The sequence below is a fragment of the Panthera leo genome, chromosome B4 (genome assembly GCF_018350215.1).
Source record: "Panthera leo isolate Ple1 chromosome B4, P.leo_Ple1_pat1.1, whole genome shotgun sequence".
NCBI lineage: Eukaryota > Metazoa > Chordata > Mammalia > Carnivora > Felidae > Panthera > Panthera leo.
Window position 1 is genome coordinate 40,188,370 of NC_056685.1, and position 16,328 is coordinate 40,204,697.

Genomic DNA, 16,328 nt, shown 5'->3' on the forward strand with positions numbered 1-16,328 from the left:
TAGCCACTGAAAGCCACTGACCCCCATCCCAGGTCCAAGGGAATCACCTTTCCCTCTTCAGATGGCGGTAGTGGCCTCGCTATCAGGTAAGATCTTCCCTGTTTAGACAGGACTGTGGCTTCATCTTTACTAGTCCTCGTTATCCCCACAGCATACTAGAATAACCCACCCATACCATTTGCTCTACAGGATCTACATGCGTAAGTTATAGGCAGGTGTTCCATCAAGGAAATTACCATGAACAAGATGGAGGCGAAGTTCATCAAGTAACCTGGGAAACGATCTTTCCAGGTCAGCTTATCTTCATCATCCTGTGGAAACAGGAGAGTACAATCAGAAGGCACAAACAGATATATCGATTTTCTTTCAAATTTGCACCAATCTGCATATTTAGTCATTCATTACTCTAGATAGGTGTTTTCCTAGTCTCTGATAGCCACAACAGCCCTCCTAATTCTGTGATCTCTACATAGCCTGGAAAAACCAAGGCGAAATGAGGACAAGAGTTGATCCTTGCCTCAAACTGAGCTGACATTTTAGTTATCAGCTGTGTGATCTCAGACACAAGTCTTGACATTTCTGACCCGCTATTTCTTCATCTGTAAAATGGGCGCGGTCATGACACCCATTCTGCCTAATGCACAGGATGGTTTTATTTACTTTGTTTCATTTTAAAGAGAAATATGTGAATGTAATAAAGCAACGGACAGATGACAGACAGAACCCGACCCAAAGAGAAGCATCCCCAAATAGATCATTCTTTAAATAAAACATCAACCATTCACTGTAGATCCTAGTAAGTGTACAAATTACCCACAACTGCCGTTCTTCAAAGAACCTGCATGTGTGATCGTTTGTTTCCTCCGAAAAGGACTATGTTCTGCCCCTGGTCACAAAAGCAAACATTTTGAGGCAGAGGTTGGGCTGATGCCTTGCAGTCAATCTGTCTGCGAACCCCACCTTTCCTTCTCAGACTGGGTCCAGGTCACCCAGGCCACTCTCCTGACCACAGTCATCCACCTTGGACAAACTCTAGGGGCCCGCATTGGCAGGGCGATGTCAGCAAGGTATGGATGTAAGACATCTCTACCAATTAGCTGCCACTTAACTTCTGCCCGGGCACTTGATTTCTCCAAGCTGCCGTTCTATAAGATTAGAATTGGTGCAGTGTCCTGCCTACTACCAAGGTTGTGGGGAAAACCCTCTAAAGCCACATTGGTGAAGATGCCCTGGAACAGCAAAGCGCTCCATGCTGGTGAGGCAGGAGTCCCCCTGCGTCTCTGCAATGTGTCTGAGTCAAACTCAGCAAGTGAACGGCCCAGGGCCTCCTGCTCTATTTTCTCTTCCCTCCTCCCTCTTATTTCAGAACACACCTGCTTTGACTCTAGCAACAGTGCCATCTAGCCTGTGAGAGCTTGTACTGTAGGCTAAGGGCCCTCCTGGCCTAAAAGACTTCTTTCTAAAGACAAGTGGGCACCCACCGTGTGCAGACCCTGGTGCCAGGCGTGGTGGGAAGACAGAAGAAAGTAGATATGGTCACTGCCCTGGGAGGCTCACAGTCAGATGACACAGAAGGGACACCCACACCAAAAAGCTTCAGGAAGCACTTGCCATTTGGGAGAGAGGGTTATCTGAGGAGTGAGGCTGTGGGCAACTTGAAAAAGGAATGGTGTGTGTCTTCCTCACGGCACATTGAAACTGAGCACAGGGCTGAACTGGCTCAATAAATGGGGGTGGAAGTGAGGGTTAGGGCAGAAGCCATTCAGTGATTAGCACAGTCATTCCCAGATGACATAAGTAAGTGACACTCATATTTCATAGATGGCATGACACAATCCAGGCTCTAGACACTGAGCCCAGCAGACTTTCCATCACACAGTGAGAACAGGTAACTAACTACCGGTCAGACCATTCTGAACAGGTGGGAGCTTGTAAACTTACTCCTATTAGGACTGGAACAAGACGTGTTCATATTCTAAATTAGGCCAACATTAAGAGGCAGTTAGCATTCCTTTACTTTTCTCCTTCAGTGTCAATTCTTAGTTTTACTCACACCAGTGATATTTGAGATTTTGATGAGGAAAAGTGAGGATGAGTAAGATAGTAATATCACACCAGATTACCATGCATTTTAGATTGATTAGCCAGCCTGTGGTGAGGGCCAAGCGGCATGCACCCACACACAGAGGTAAGAACTCTCAGCACCTCCCTCCTCTTTTAACAATGGAGATGACAACACTTGTCCCACCTAAGTGGCAGAGGCATTGTGCAGATCAGGAGTGAATGCCTCATGAGAGCTTTGTAAGCTATAAGGCGGTAGCAGACAAAAGTAAGATCTCATCAGCTTTATGGTTATGTCAAAGGTATCAAAGGATTAGGAAGCACTTAGCTAATGTCCCCATTGTTAAGATACAAGGCTAGCTGTCTTCTGTGTTTGTTTCTTTGTCTCTGTCTTGGGTCTTTGTCTCCGGGTTATGGCTCCTACTTCCAAGTCTCCAAATAGCAAACAGCTCAGCCGCAATACTCACTTGAAACCAACAAAGTGCCCTTTGGAAATGGGAGCACTGACAGTGTAGCAGGTGAGAATACTATGTAAACAAAATCTTTCCGGAACAGTTTTGAAAAGCGGCCAATCATCCCTGAGTTGTATTTTCATTTTTAATTAAGGTATAATTTACATAGAGCAAAATTCCCCTCATTAGTGTGCAGTTCCATGAGTTGTGATAAACATAGACTGCTGTGTAGCCACAAGCACAATGAGGACAAGGAATAATTACAATTCACTCAATACCCACCCCCCCCCACCCAAACCCCAGGTCCCTTTGGAGTCCATCTCCCCGATCTCCAGCTCCTGGCATGACCTGCCATGTGTCCCTTTAGTTTTTGCCTTTTCCAGAATGCCGTATAAGTAAACTAGAGAGTATGGAGCCTTTGGGCCTGACTTCCTTCACTCATCACATGGCAGCTAAGACTTATCCATGTGGCATTCCCAGAAGTCTGCTCCTTTTCATTGCTGAATAGTGTTTCATTGTATGGACGTGCCATGGTCCACCTACCAATCAGCAGCAGAGAGGTGTTTGGACTGTTTCCACCTTCTTATGATTATGAATAAAGTCATTGTAAGTACTGGTGTACTGGTTTTGGTGTGAGAATAGGTTCTCATTTCACTTAGGTAACTACCAAGTCATGGGCTTGCTAAGTCATAGGGTAAGTCTAGAAACGAGACTGAGAACAGTGATAACTGTACAAGACACCTTCTGTGAAGATGAAATGAGGTAACACATGGGAATTTGTATGGGTCCATGCCTGGCACACAGCTAGAACCCAGTATTTGCTACCTAATATCATTACCATCATTATTATGGCTTCATCTACCATGGACCTTGGCCATGACTGGAACATATCAGGTTAAGTTTCCTTGTCAAAGTAGCAAAGGAACCCCAATTCACTTTGGGCAATACTTCCTATAGCTCAGACCCAGGGACGACTCTTCCTGTTCCAGAGCTACACAACCATCCTGTGTGGCCTCATTCTGCCATTTTGGTGCCACTCTGTCCTTAGACATAGCTGCCCAATGTTCCCTCTGCTGAGTGAGTGCTCAAGAACTCTCAAAAACATCTACTTTAGAAACAGAGGTCCCACCAACTTTACCATATTCTCTCTTTTTAGTTCTGTCTCCAAAAATAGTTCCTTCTCCAGGAACCCTTCATAGCCTGACCAGAGTAAGGCCAGCTTTTGAGTACATGTCCCTCCTTTCACTGAGCCTAAGCACCCCCACCCCCAACTGGTCTTGGTCCCCAGAGCCCCAGCACACACAGCCTCTTGGGCTGAGCCCAGTTCCTGCCCCTCAGCCCTGTGGACTTGCCCATGACTGATGCCCAGAGCCATCTAGAGACTCTAGAGATAAAGACTTTTAGGGACAGGGCCTCAATCGAGGAGGGAAGTCTTGGCAAAGGAGCATGAGGCAGTCACATGGCACAGCACCTAAGTCTACAGGCATGCCTGAAGCCCAGGGCTGAATGCAGTGTAATTTGTGGCTAAAATGGAAAACATTCTTTAATCCTCCCACTGCTTGGTTTACCCAGCAGACATAGAAAAACAGACTCTGGCTCCCTGTCTCCTGTCCTGAGGTCCAGCCTGCTTACTCTGCCCTCTTGGCTCCCCACACAGCTTGCTGCTTCACTTTCTCTTGTTTCTCAGCCTGCTGCCTTGGCCTTCCTGGGTTCCAATGCTGGGCTGAGATCTTCTCTCTCCCTGACCCTGGTCCCCACCGTTCCACTGTGTGCTCTGCCCAGATTCAGAATGGAGACAGCCCCTCCCTACTCACTCTCTCAAGGGAACACTCTTCTACACTGAGCCCCTGGCAGGCCTCCTTGCCTGTAAAAGGAGGGAGTCTGGGCTGAAGCCATTAGCCCTTCCACTAGTAATATATGTGAGGCCTTAAGATATAACCTCAGCTATAACATCACACAAAGGCCTTAAGCCGAATGACCATGGACTTAGAATATGTCTAAACCCTGTGCCAGACTCCAAGGCTGACCTGATCTGGGGTCTGGCTCCTCTCGAACTTCATTTCTTACCATTTAATCCCTTGCTCACTCCATTTCAGCCCCTTGGTTTCCTTCTTGCTCACTGAACACCCCAGCTGGTTTCTACCCCAAGACTTTTGTCAGACTCCTCGCTGACCTCTTTACCCAGCTAGGCCCTCTGCTCACACTCCTGTTCTCAGTCCTAGCACCCCTCCCGCCATGAGGTCTGTCCCAGTGCTCCAGTCCATCCCCTGGCCCTTTCCATTCTCGATCACATCTCTTCACTATCTGAAGTTATCTTGCTTGTTTATCTCCTCTCTGTCTCCCTCAGGAAAACAGAAGCTCCACGAGGACAGGCAGTTTCTGTGTCTACTTCTGCACCGGATCTCCGGAGCTGTGGTCAGCCTGGCCCATGGAGTTCACATGCAAGTAGGACTCAGTGAGTGAATATCAGCTTGCAAACAACAGCCTAGCTCATTCTGGTAGCGCTCTGTGCTCACAAGGTTGGGACCAAGTATTTAATCCTGGAGTGCGACAAATTTAGTGCCACATTAAGAGGAGCCCACAAAACAATGCTGTGCCACTGCCTCGAGTTACACACCAGTGCCAAGACCTAAGGGGGAAATGCAAATGGTTCATGGTGACCTTTCAACATTTAAAAAAAACAGTCAAGCACGTGTCCCACGGGCACGCGCCATTGAGGACAGCTTTTCTCACGCTAAACAATACAGGGAAGAGTTTTAGCCTGTGACTGATAACCAGAGGTGTTCTGACCCATCTTCCTGCCTCCAGGCTAGGAGGCCACAAGCCATCCTGTGCTCATCAGGAAGATCTCTGTGACAGAGACCCTGCAGCCACACTTAGCTCCTCCTGGTTGTATCTTGTCCCTTTGGGTCACATATTATATCTTACTGTACCCTACAAGCCTCTAGCTTCAGTTTGGACCCTTTCCTGATGTTCTAGCCCACAGAAGACAGAACTGATCTGTAGAACATTTGCTTACAAACTGGAAGTTCTTCATGAAATCCCCCCTTATTCTTGCTTTCTTCAGGCTCCATACTCATCATTCTTATTTTTTTCTACCAAACACGTATGGCTCTGCATTCCCGTCTGTATCTACTCCCTCTGTACCATGATGGCCCTATAGGTGGGTATCCATAGCTCACAGTGCTGGGGTGGGCAGGGGGCTGGGAAGTAGGTCCTGAGCCTTAGAAACTGGACAGGAGAGGGTTGGGGGCTCATCCCCCAGCAGATAGATGCTCAGGGCAAGGAGAAGATGGGCGCTGCTATGCAGGTGTGAGGTTGGAATGGGACACCCATGGTGATGTCACTGGCTCCCACATTAGCTAATCATCACAACCACTTGGGGAGCATTTGAAACTACACCAGTTCCTGGCCAGGCCCCAGATCTACTTAATCAGAATCTTAGGGGTGAAAGAATCAGTTTTTGAAAATGCTTCATGGGTGACGTTGTAGATCAGCCCAATTTGGGAACTACTCTTCAAGACTCACCCCTCCCTTGCTGTTTTGCTCCAGGGCCCATATTCCTGTGGCTTGCCCCACTGTGAACAGTCTCGGAGAGGAGCTCACAGCGTGGAAGCAAGCTTGGAGACAATTCCCTCATAAGAAGAGTGTCCACACAGAATGTGTCATGTCAGCTGCCCTGCTGGCCCAGACAACTTGCCAACTGGCTCCCATCCACACCCTCCCCACCCACCCGCAGGCTGACTGCAGAGATGGAGCAGGCACACATCACACTCGAGTGTGGGGATAAATTTCAGATCTACTGCGCTGTGTTGGCAAGAACCCAGAGGAGAACGCACACCCTAGGCATCAGCCATGCTTGGAAGGCCAGTAGCTGAGGCCTGGTGTGGTTTGCAAACCATTTGTTGGACATGTCAGAGAAGACTTAGCAGCTGATTACCTGGCTTCATTTGCAAAGTTTACCTTGCATTTTTGTGAACTTATTGAGCTTTAAAATTCCCCACTAGGTGCAGAGCAGCTTAATAGACACCATATTAGGGGATGGTCCCTGCCCTCCATTCAAAAGCAGAGGCGACAGGCTTCTCAGCATAGGGGAAAAAAAATGACATTCGGAACTGTGTTGGTAACTTTTATTTAAAGACCGCGCCCTTTGAAAGATTTCAGGTGCAAATGAGTAAATAATGAACTTTACTCTTCTGAGTAAGGGCACTTTGTTCATGGTTTTAGTAACATCAATAAATTCTGGCCTCAAGCCAGGGACAGCGGTGTTACTCTCACACCACAGTTAGACTGTTAGATTGCATACATTTAAACTGGTGCTTGTAACTAGGTCTGCATGAGAAACAATTGTTCAGGAACTTGCAACAACAGTACACTGGCAAAAAGACACTGTAATTAACTCTCACTGTGGAATTTAGTGACACTGAACTTGAGCCTGCAATGTTTGTTTGTTGGTTTGGTTTCAGATTTTGTTAACTAGTAGACAACAGTGGTTAGTTGCTAATCCTCTTCATTAAAAACAGAGGTCAGAGCAAATGGAAAGGAACCCCAGCAAGGAAAATTGGGTAAGACACCCAGAAGCACTTCCTAGATCTTCCTCAAACCTGGGTGGGGGGGGGGGCCCAGTCAAGGAAGGTGTCTTCCATTATGCTTCAGGAGAACAGTAATCTCCAACCCTGGCCCTGGCACCTCCTTGTAGACACACCCAGAGCCACTAAAACACATCCTGTTCTGAAATTAAAAAGTGAAATAATCCACACAAGGGATGTCTCCCTCCATATGGACTGTGGGTAAGGTGAGAACCTGCCCCAGCCATGCATGCTTTTTCTTTGGGTTTGGTGCCCTCCGTGACCAGGAGTTGGCTCTGTCCTGTTAGGCTGAGGATATCCTGGACAGAGCCACAGGACCATAACAGAAGGCAGTGTCCTTGGCATGCCTCACTAGGCTCTGGCACAGACAGGGGAGTGAAGCAAACGACAGGAAGAAAATCTAGAAAGGGGAGGAAATGGAGGAGGAAGGGAGAGGATTGTTGCTTGTGGTTGAATGCACAGGTGGTCTCTGCCCAGCTTCCTCTGTTGCTAGTAACACCACAGGGCCCAGGACGGGGCTCTGCCCACAGAGGGCTACTGGGTGGACTAGGTGTGTGCAGATCCCAGCACAGGAGGGCAATTGGAGCTTCTGCACTGACTGCCACCAGGCCATGTGGTGAGGAAGGGAAGGATCTGGGGCCTGCTGCTATCAGCAGACCCCCTGTACTGCTGCACCTCCTGCTCTCGTCTCACCCATATAGAGACCTTGTCATCAGCCCCTCTAGCTCCCAGTCAGTACTGAGTTCAAAGGATTTGCTTTTGACACTCAAGAAAGGTTATGACACATTAATAGGCTGGTGGGGTCAGGCCTCTCAGATGCCACTGGTGCAGTAGCCCTAGCTGCCAGACTATTGACAGAAGGTGCTAACGAGTCCTTTTACAATCATTTAGTGAGCATCTACTTTGTGCACAGACTGTGCTGTGCTCTAAGAGTCTTAATGTCATTACAGAGACAGATGGGTAAACACTTACAGTGCAGTGGAGTAGTCGTTGGGATGTGGCCATGCCCAGGATGCCATGGAAGCATGGGGGAAGTGCTCCTAACTTTTATGTCTTCGGAAAGACTCGGGAAAATGCATGAATGAGTGCTTGTATATATATGTGTGCATACACGCACACGCACACATATACACAATCGAGTTTTGTGGTCTGGGAGCGCCCCAGAATAGTAACTCTGCTTAACTAAGGTAGTGGTCCAAGACTGACTGTTCTATCCATCCATCCATCCATCTGCCCACCCATCCACCCACCACTCATCTCTCCATCCATCCACCCACACATCTATCCACCCACTCACCTGTCCACCCATCCACCAACTCACTCATCCATCTATCCATCCATCTATCCATCCATCCATCCATCCATCCATCCATCCATCCATCCACCTACCCATCCATCCATCCACCTACTCATCCTTTACTGTGTGCTTACCATTGGTCTACCCACCCATCCATCCATCCATCTACCCACCTACCCCACCCATCCATCCATCTACCCACTCACCCATCCATCCGCCACTCATCCATCTATCCACCCATCTATCTCTCCACCCACCCACCCTTCTATCCACCCACTCACTCATCCATCCATCCACCCACTTACCCGTCCACCCATCCACCAACTCACTCATCTATCCATCCATCCACCCACCCACCTACCCACTTACCCTCCCATCCACTCACCCACCCATCCACCATCCTTTACTGTGTGCTTACTATGTTACAAGCATTTTTCAGGATTCTTTATATATCTGATCTCATTTATTCCTCACAATAAGTTTATGAGATAGGAATTATTAGACCTATTTTACACCTGAGAAAATTAGGACCCAAGAAGATTACTTACTTGATCAGGGTCATGCTAGTACATTAATAAGTCGCTGAGCTGGAATTTTAATCTAGATGTGAATGCTTTTAAGTCAGTGTTCTTTTTTTATCTTTCCTGCATTCCATACACTGTGTCCTTCAGAACACTGGATGTTCCACATGCACAACCTCTCTCTCTTTTAGGATATGTAATAGGCCAATGAATACCAGAGGCTCTGAGAAGACCTGAAGTGTCTCCACCTAAGCCAGCATTCCCAGACCCAGCTGACCATGAAACTTCTTTGGCAGCCAACTACCAGTCCCATGGCTTTTTGACAAAAGTTGCTTTATACCCTTTCTGATCTAGGATTACAACCTAGGACTTCTGCCCCCATCCCCCACCCCCCCGGCAAGGTATTTTTTTTCTTCAGCCAGCAAATAATGATTTGACCTTATGCCAATCAACAACCCATCCCTTGCATCTTGAAGATGTTTTTCTCCAACGGGCCTTCCACCTCTATTCTCTCCCCTGAGCTGCATGGCTTTTCCACGAAACACAGAGGGTAAACGACCTCATGGAAATGAGGGGTTTGATCTGCAAGTGTGGGCTGCACATACACTGGAACCTTCTCAACCTGTCTCCTGGCTCTGGGTCTCAAACTGTGACTGGCCTGGGGCAAGCACCCATCTTCTTGGTTATTCTAGCCTCATACCTTCCACTGCAGGTACTACTGTTAGGCTGGCAGGATAATGACCTCGCTTTCAACGCTCGGCCTCTCAATTGCCAACTTCAGCATTAGAGAGATCTATCTGTACTTAAGTGTCTCTTTCCATCCTGCTCATAGTTCTCTTCCTGAAAAAGAGACAGACTGGCAGGACCAAGCCAGACATGCATGCTCCATGCCCAGAAGAGATTTAACTCACTGCCTCAGAAAGAGGGACTGGGCCCTGCCTCTCCCCACCTGCAGCCAAGAACCAGAAGCCAAGGCTGACACAGTGTTGTGTCCACCTGGGGGAAGCCCCTCCACTCTGCACCCTGCCCCACATCCCTGTTCCGCCACCTCTGACCCAGAGAGTCAACACACGTCACCTCCCTGCACTCCAAGCCCTGACTCACTGAATTGTTGGGCAATGACTGCCCAGAAATCTGCAGCCTCAGCTCCTCCAACCAGGCTCCCTGCTCTGTACCACAGGGTACAGCCACCTCCCTATATCACAGGCTAAGGGTTTTGTTTTGTTTTTTTTCCAATGAGCTCAAGTCACCCCATCTCAATCTCCTGGGAGTTGGCTCCCAGGTCATGCACAGGGCATCCCTTTACTTAGGGAACAAAATGCACAGCTTCACATAAGAGCCTGCCCTCTTCTGACCTCTCCACCACTCACTCCTCCACCTCCAGACCCTGGCAAAGGGCAGCCAGGGTTCTCTGGGATCCTGCATGAGCTAAATCAGAATTTATGGAGGATGCATTATGTTTTGATTTTTTTCTGATATAACAGTGAAGACTGAGGCAGAGGAGGGAAGAGAAATCTACCTCCTTGAAAATGGCAAGTAACCTGGAAGGAAGCCCCCGGGCAACAGATGCCTGATAGAAACAAGGAGTCTCCTCCATCACTCTTGCTTTCTTGCCCTTATTTCCATCCATTTCACTACATCTTCAACAAATACTTCTGGGAAAGGAGGGAAAACAAAAGTGAAGGAAAGAGAGTTTCAAATTACTCCTGTTGACTTCTCTCTCTCCTTTTTTTCCTTTTCTTTTTTGAGAGAGATAGAGAGTGTGCCCATGTAAGCAGGGAAGGGGGGCAGAGAGAGAATGAAGGAAGGAGGGAAGGAGGGAGGGAAGGGGGAGGGGGGGGGAGAGAGAGAGAGAGAGAGAGAGAGAGAGAGAGAGAGAGAGAGAGAGAGAGAGAATATGAATGAATGAATCCCAAGCAGACTCCACACTCAGCATGGAGCCAGACAGGGGGCTCGATCTTACCACTGTGAGATCATGACCTGAGCCAAAATCAAGAGTTGGACCCTTAACCGACTGAGCCACCAGGTGCCCCTCTCCCTCCTTCCTGAGTGTGGGGAGGAAAGCATCAGGCAACTACCCCAGGGCTGCCCTAGAGTGGATGGATGGCTCACATTACCACTGGTTTGTGCTGAGGAAGCACTCCTGAAGTGAGGTTCTAGCCCCAGCTCTGCCATTTACTTGCTGTGTGCCATTCAGGAGCCAGAAGGAAAAGAAAAAGACATTCAAATTCCTCACTACTGAATTTTACCTTGAAAAAGTAAACTAATTTTCTGAACTATGCTCACTACTATATCCATCTCCTTTCTTCTCCCAAAGCTTCAGGCTCCCCCGCAAAGCTGGCCACTGGTATTTCAGCAGATGAAGACTCTTTGGTAGTTGTGCAGTAAATAATTAACCTTAACCAAAAAGAGGTCTGATCTTTGCCCTCGGCTGCTTAGAATGCCATGGCTGATGGGAGCATCTTTGTCTGGAATATTTGGCCACCAAACTGTATGATAATGTGATTTATGGTGAGGTCTTTGGGCCACACGGCATCAGTTCTACCCCAACACAGGCTGGAGACTAAGGATCAGCCATGCAGGTGGTATATATGACCAAGCCCCAATAAAAACTCTAGACACCAAAGCTCTGGTTTGCCTGATGGGCATTACTTTGTGAGTACTGTCACACACTGATGCTGAGAAAGTGACACTGCCCTGACCACATGGGGAGAGGATGCTCCAAGTTCCGTGTTTGGTGCTTTCTTGGACTCTACACTATGTACTTCATCCCTTGGCTGCCTTCAAGCTATGTCCTTTCCTTGGAATATACTATGCCATCAATATAACAGCTTTCAGTGAGTTCTGTGAGTCCTTCCAGCAACTCACCAAAGGGAGGTATAGGGACCGCCAGACTTGTGATCTGTGTCAGAGCTGAGGGTGGTCTGTGCAGACGAAGGCTCCTAACTCTGAAGTGAGCTAACTCTTTATAGTTGGCCTCAACTTTTATGGTAGATAATACTGAGTAACGGATTGGCAGATGGTACTTCTACTGGTGGAGCAATTCCTCCTATAGTGGTCTGGGAAACGTACCCAGTAAGGGCTCTTGCTTCATGAAAAGATTACAGGGATTGCCTTAAATGTAGTAGTCAGCTTTTAGAATCAGATAAATGCAAACACACACTGCCACAGTGCCAGGGTTGCAGAATTTCTGGCAGTCTTGGTAATCCTTCATGGAGACAGTGCTTGGGAGCTACACAGCCTTCCTTGCTGTGCCCTTGGCCCTCAGTTCATGCTGTCAACATACACTCATTGCATTCTGTTCTGATTTTCTGTGTGTTTCCGTGCATATCAGACTGTGAGCCCCCTGAGAGCCGAGACCATGTCTTGCTCATCTTCTGCTTTCTGGAGATCAAGGCAAAGGTTACACTCTAAGTGTCTGATGAATTAATTGAACTGGGTTTGCTGATCCTTCAAGACAGTAAGCAGTTGTGTCCATGGATGTGTGGTTATTATAGCCCCATAACCAGTTTCTCTTTAAACTGTGAGCCCACATAAAATTTTACAAGTCTCCCGTTCCTCTCTAAGAAGATAGCCAAAAGGAAAAATCAACACGGAGGCAGCAGCATGGAGCTAGGAGCACACACGTGGGATGTGGGAGACCAGGGACCTGGTGACAGCCTCATAATCCCTGGTGGCTACATGACCTTAGACAAGTCACTTGACCTACCACAAGGTCTTCTCACTGTGAGGCAGCAAAAAATAGCGTGGCATCTGGCCACCTCCCCTCCACCCACAGAGGTGCCAAGAGGTAATAATTCTAAAGCTCATACTATCACAAGTTCAGATTCCACAGATATTTTTTAAGCACTTAATACCTGTTAGGGACTCTAGAAGGCACTTCACCATTGTTTCTTTCCCTTGAGTGCCCCTGTTCCAGTGTTGGAGGGTAATAGTGGGGAAGAAGCCATGAATGGAGGTAGAGATGGCAGAAGCTGGCTGTGAGATGATAATTATTGAAGCTGGGTAAGGGGATCTGAAGGTTCACTCCACTGTCTCCTCCATTTCTGTGTATGTCTGAAATGTTCTAGTAACACATGCATTTAAAACAATCCTCTTGACAACAATGTGAGGCGAGTCTTCCTGGTCCCACTTGACCCATGGGGAACTGAGGCAGAACTGAGGAAATGGGCGGGTTCTACAGGATGCTAAAAGCAGAGCTGGTTCTGAGACCACAGGTTGCTACTTCTGTGCATTCTCCCACACCCCCAGCTGCCCATCTCTGGTGAGGTGACTGTCCTGCACAGCAGGCGCCTGCTCACTCAGAACCACACTTGCCCTCAGAAACAGGTTCGTTGAAGGTACAGGTTTGCTTCCAAGGGAGGCATATGACTGCAAAACAGTGGAGACATGAGAAAAAAATCCACCTTCCCCTCCTATGCCAGGGACCCCCTTCCACATTTCATTTGAGAAATTCAAGGAATATGGAGACTCCTCAAAGTCACAATCATCATCGGCAAACATTTGCTGAGCCCCCAAGAGCACTGAGTAGCCAACTCTGGAGGCTCCAAAAGTGCTATAGCACACAGGCCTGCACCTCAGCAACTGCCTCAAATCTGCTGGCAATGATACTTTTAAATTTATTAGCAAACAGTACAAAGAGACAAAAATATCATCACAATAGTCGTCACCTTCAAAAGGATTTGCTCTAGAATGGAGAGAGGACTGCCCATCTCTTCTGCAAAGGAAGGAACTGTGTGTGTTTGTGTGTGTGTGTGTTTGTGTGTGTGTGTGCTTTTTTGTACGTGCATGTGTGTGTGTCAGGGAAGAGGGGATAGATGGAGCTGAGCAAAAAGAAACACACTTCTCAAAAGCCACACTAGGAACATGGCCATCTGCAGTGCCAGAGTTGGCTGCAGCTTGCGTTTGTTTGGAAGTTCAACACTGGGATCTACACAATTTTCCCTAAATAGCCCCTTGGAAGGAAGAACAACATAGCACAAGTAACACCAACAGTACTCGAAAGCATGGAGACACGCTCAACCATTTTCTTTACTCTGACCATATTTTGCCAAGGCTCACGTCCTAGAAATCTCTCCCTCTCCATTACAGGGAAGTCACCAGATGGGCTGTGTTTTCTCACCCCACGTTTTTAACTTTTTCTCAAGCTCTTGCAGCAACACACTGGTTGGCCAAGCAGAATACACCAAGGAGCTTGGGAAACATTGCCCAGTCACTTCTGCCACCTCAGAAACTCCCACCGTGCCTGTCACAGGACATCCACTGCACACGTCACTGTGCATTGCACTGCTTGGGTATCTCTTCCTGGTGGGTCGGGGGGTTGGTTATGGCTGGAAAGGACAGCCCCTAAATGCTTCCTCCACACTTCCTCTCTAAATCAGGCGACTTTTCAAGCTATGGCTGGATTCCCCATACTCCAGATTCTCTGTGGCATCTCCTGGGCTTTCCACAGAACCAAGAGGCAATCAGCAGACCAGAAGCTAAACCCATGACCAGGCCGCCCGCCCATCCTCCCATCCAAGGATATGTAAAAATGTATCAACTTTATGACGCTGGGGAAAAAAACCAAGTCCAACTCCGTAATTGTGGTCCACTCACAAGGCGCACTGTATTGTCAGTGCATTCTCTGGGAGGCTAGGCTGTTCATGCCTCACGGAGGCAGGTGCTGTGAAGAATAACAGGGGCCTTGCAGTGTTCTACATTCTGTGCCCTTCTAATGATCTGGATTTAAAAAGCATAGTCCTTGGATTGAAGAATCAAGCTCTTCAAGTAAATGCTGCCTGGCTCATTTTCTTTCAAGTTAGATTTGGGCCTAGTGTGGATGGTCCCTGGATGTCAGTACCTGGTGTAAGGGAGTCAGCTTCCTATATGTGTGTGGTGTGGTGTGTGTCTGTGTGTGTGTGTGCCCATGAGCTCCTGCTAAGGAAGCAGAGAAAGTAGCAGACACCCAATACATCGAAAACTTCTGCCAAATGACCTCACAATGACGAATAACATCCACCTTGGGCAAGAGTCTAGAAGTGAACAATTTCAAAGAGAATTCCACGCACTTAGAAAGAGCCAATATTAGTATCTTAGAGCAGATAATGCCATAACTTCCCTTTTGTTTGGAACTTCTATGTAATACCGCTTCTGGACTTCAGGAAGGCTTTTTTATGAATTTAATTTTTAAATAGGTAATGTGCTCCAGTGGTTCAAAACACCCCAGCGTATCCATGGTAAAGGGTCTTCCTCTTATCCAAGTCCACACCTGCCTGGCTCTCATTCCCCAGATGCAACCACTATTACGAATTTCCTGACTACACTTACGGGATGACTTATGAATACAGGAGTACAAATGTGTGTGTGCGTTTACTTGCGTTTTCTCCCTCTTTTACACAAAAGGAGGCACGCCATGCACCCTGTTCAGTACCTTTGGTGAAGCCTGAGAAAAGCTATACTAACTCTGAGGACAAGCTGGAGAAATGGGGAGCGGATGGCGCTGTGCAGTGGTGGAGACGTGGCACAGAACCAGAAATGGAAGCTAGTTCTGTTGACTTTCTGTCTTGGGTCCTTTTCACTGTGCTGCCTTCCCGTTGCACTGTCTCCTGGATCTGCTATTTGCTCACTGTTAAAAAACAGACAACAGGCCCAAAATGGAGTCTCTTGTGCTACGCCCATGTCACCAAACTGAGACTTAATACCTAACCCAACTGCAGTTTCAGCCTCTCCCAGGAATGCGATCTTAACCAGTCAGTCTGGAATTTCCTGATCAGCACTAGTGAGATAATCCACCTGACAGACCCCTGCCTTCCCCCCAAAGATCTTGCTTTAAACAATCCACTTTTTGCTAATAACTTCCTTGTTCTGTCCCCTTCAGCCTAGAAGAGCCTCTCATTTTGTACAGCTCTTTGGAACTCCTTTCTACCTGGCAGATTAGATGCTAGATGCTACCTGATTCATAAGGCACTGAATAAAGCCAACAGGGTTTTTTAAATTTACTCCGCTCAATTTTGTCTTTTAATACCATGTAAAGGAGTATCTCTTAAGCCCCAGCAAGCCTCTCAGAAGCAGTTTGTCCACTTCTTTAAGTGGCTTAAAATCTCCCCTGGCAATCTTGCACATACTACTCATTTGTTTAATAAACCTTTTCCTCATAGATGATGCAAAGATCAATTCTGAGCCCTTATCTCTTCAAATGATTAAATGGCCTCACCACATGGAAGCCCCAGCCCAGTGCTCGGCACATAGTAGCTACTTCATAAAATAAGTATTAGCAGAATCTGATTGATTACCAAACTCCAATTTAATGGGATCTGCAGTAATCCAGAGACAGAGAACTGGCTCCTTTCAGAGCCAGACCAATGATGGTTTACTCTGGCGACAAAAGCCTTCCTCGAGCCTGAGGTCACTTCCTACCCTCCCGCCA

The 16,328-nt window shown here is 47.6% G+C and overlaps 1 protein-coding gene across 1 annotated transcript in view; it reads right to left on the reverse strand.

Moving 5' to 3' along the window:
* ANO2 (anoctamin 2) overlaps positions 1 to 16,328 on the reverse strand; it is a 319,011-nt gene that overhangs the window by 72,361 nt on the left and 230,322 nt on the right. The window contains exon 15 of the mRNA XM_042948267.1: positions 237 to 311. Within this exon, the coding sequence (XP_042804201.1) occupies positions 237 to 311 (75 nt within the window). The remainder of the gene's footprint in view (positions 1 to 236; positions 312 to 16,328) is intronic.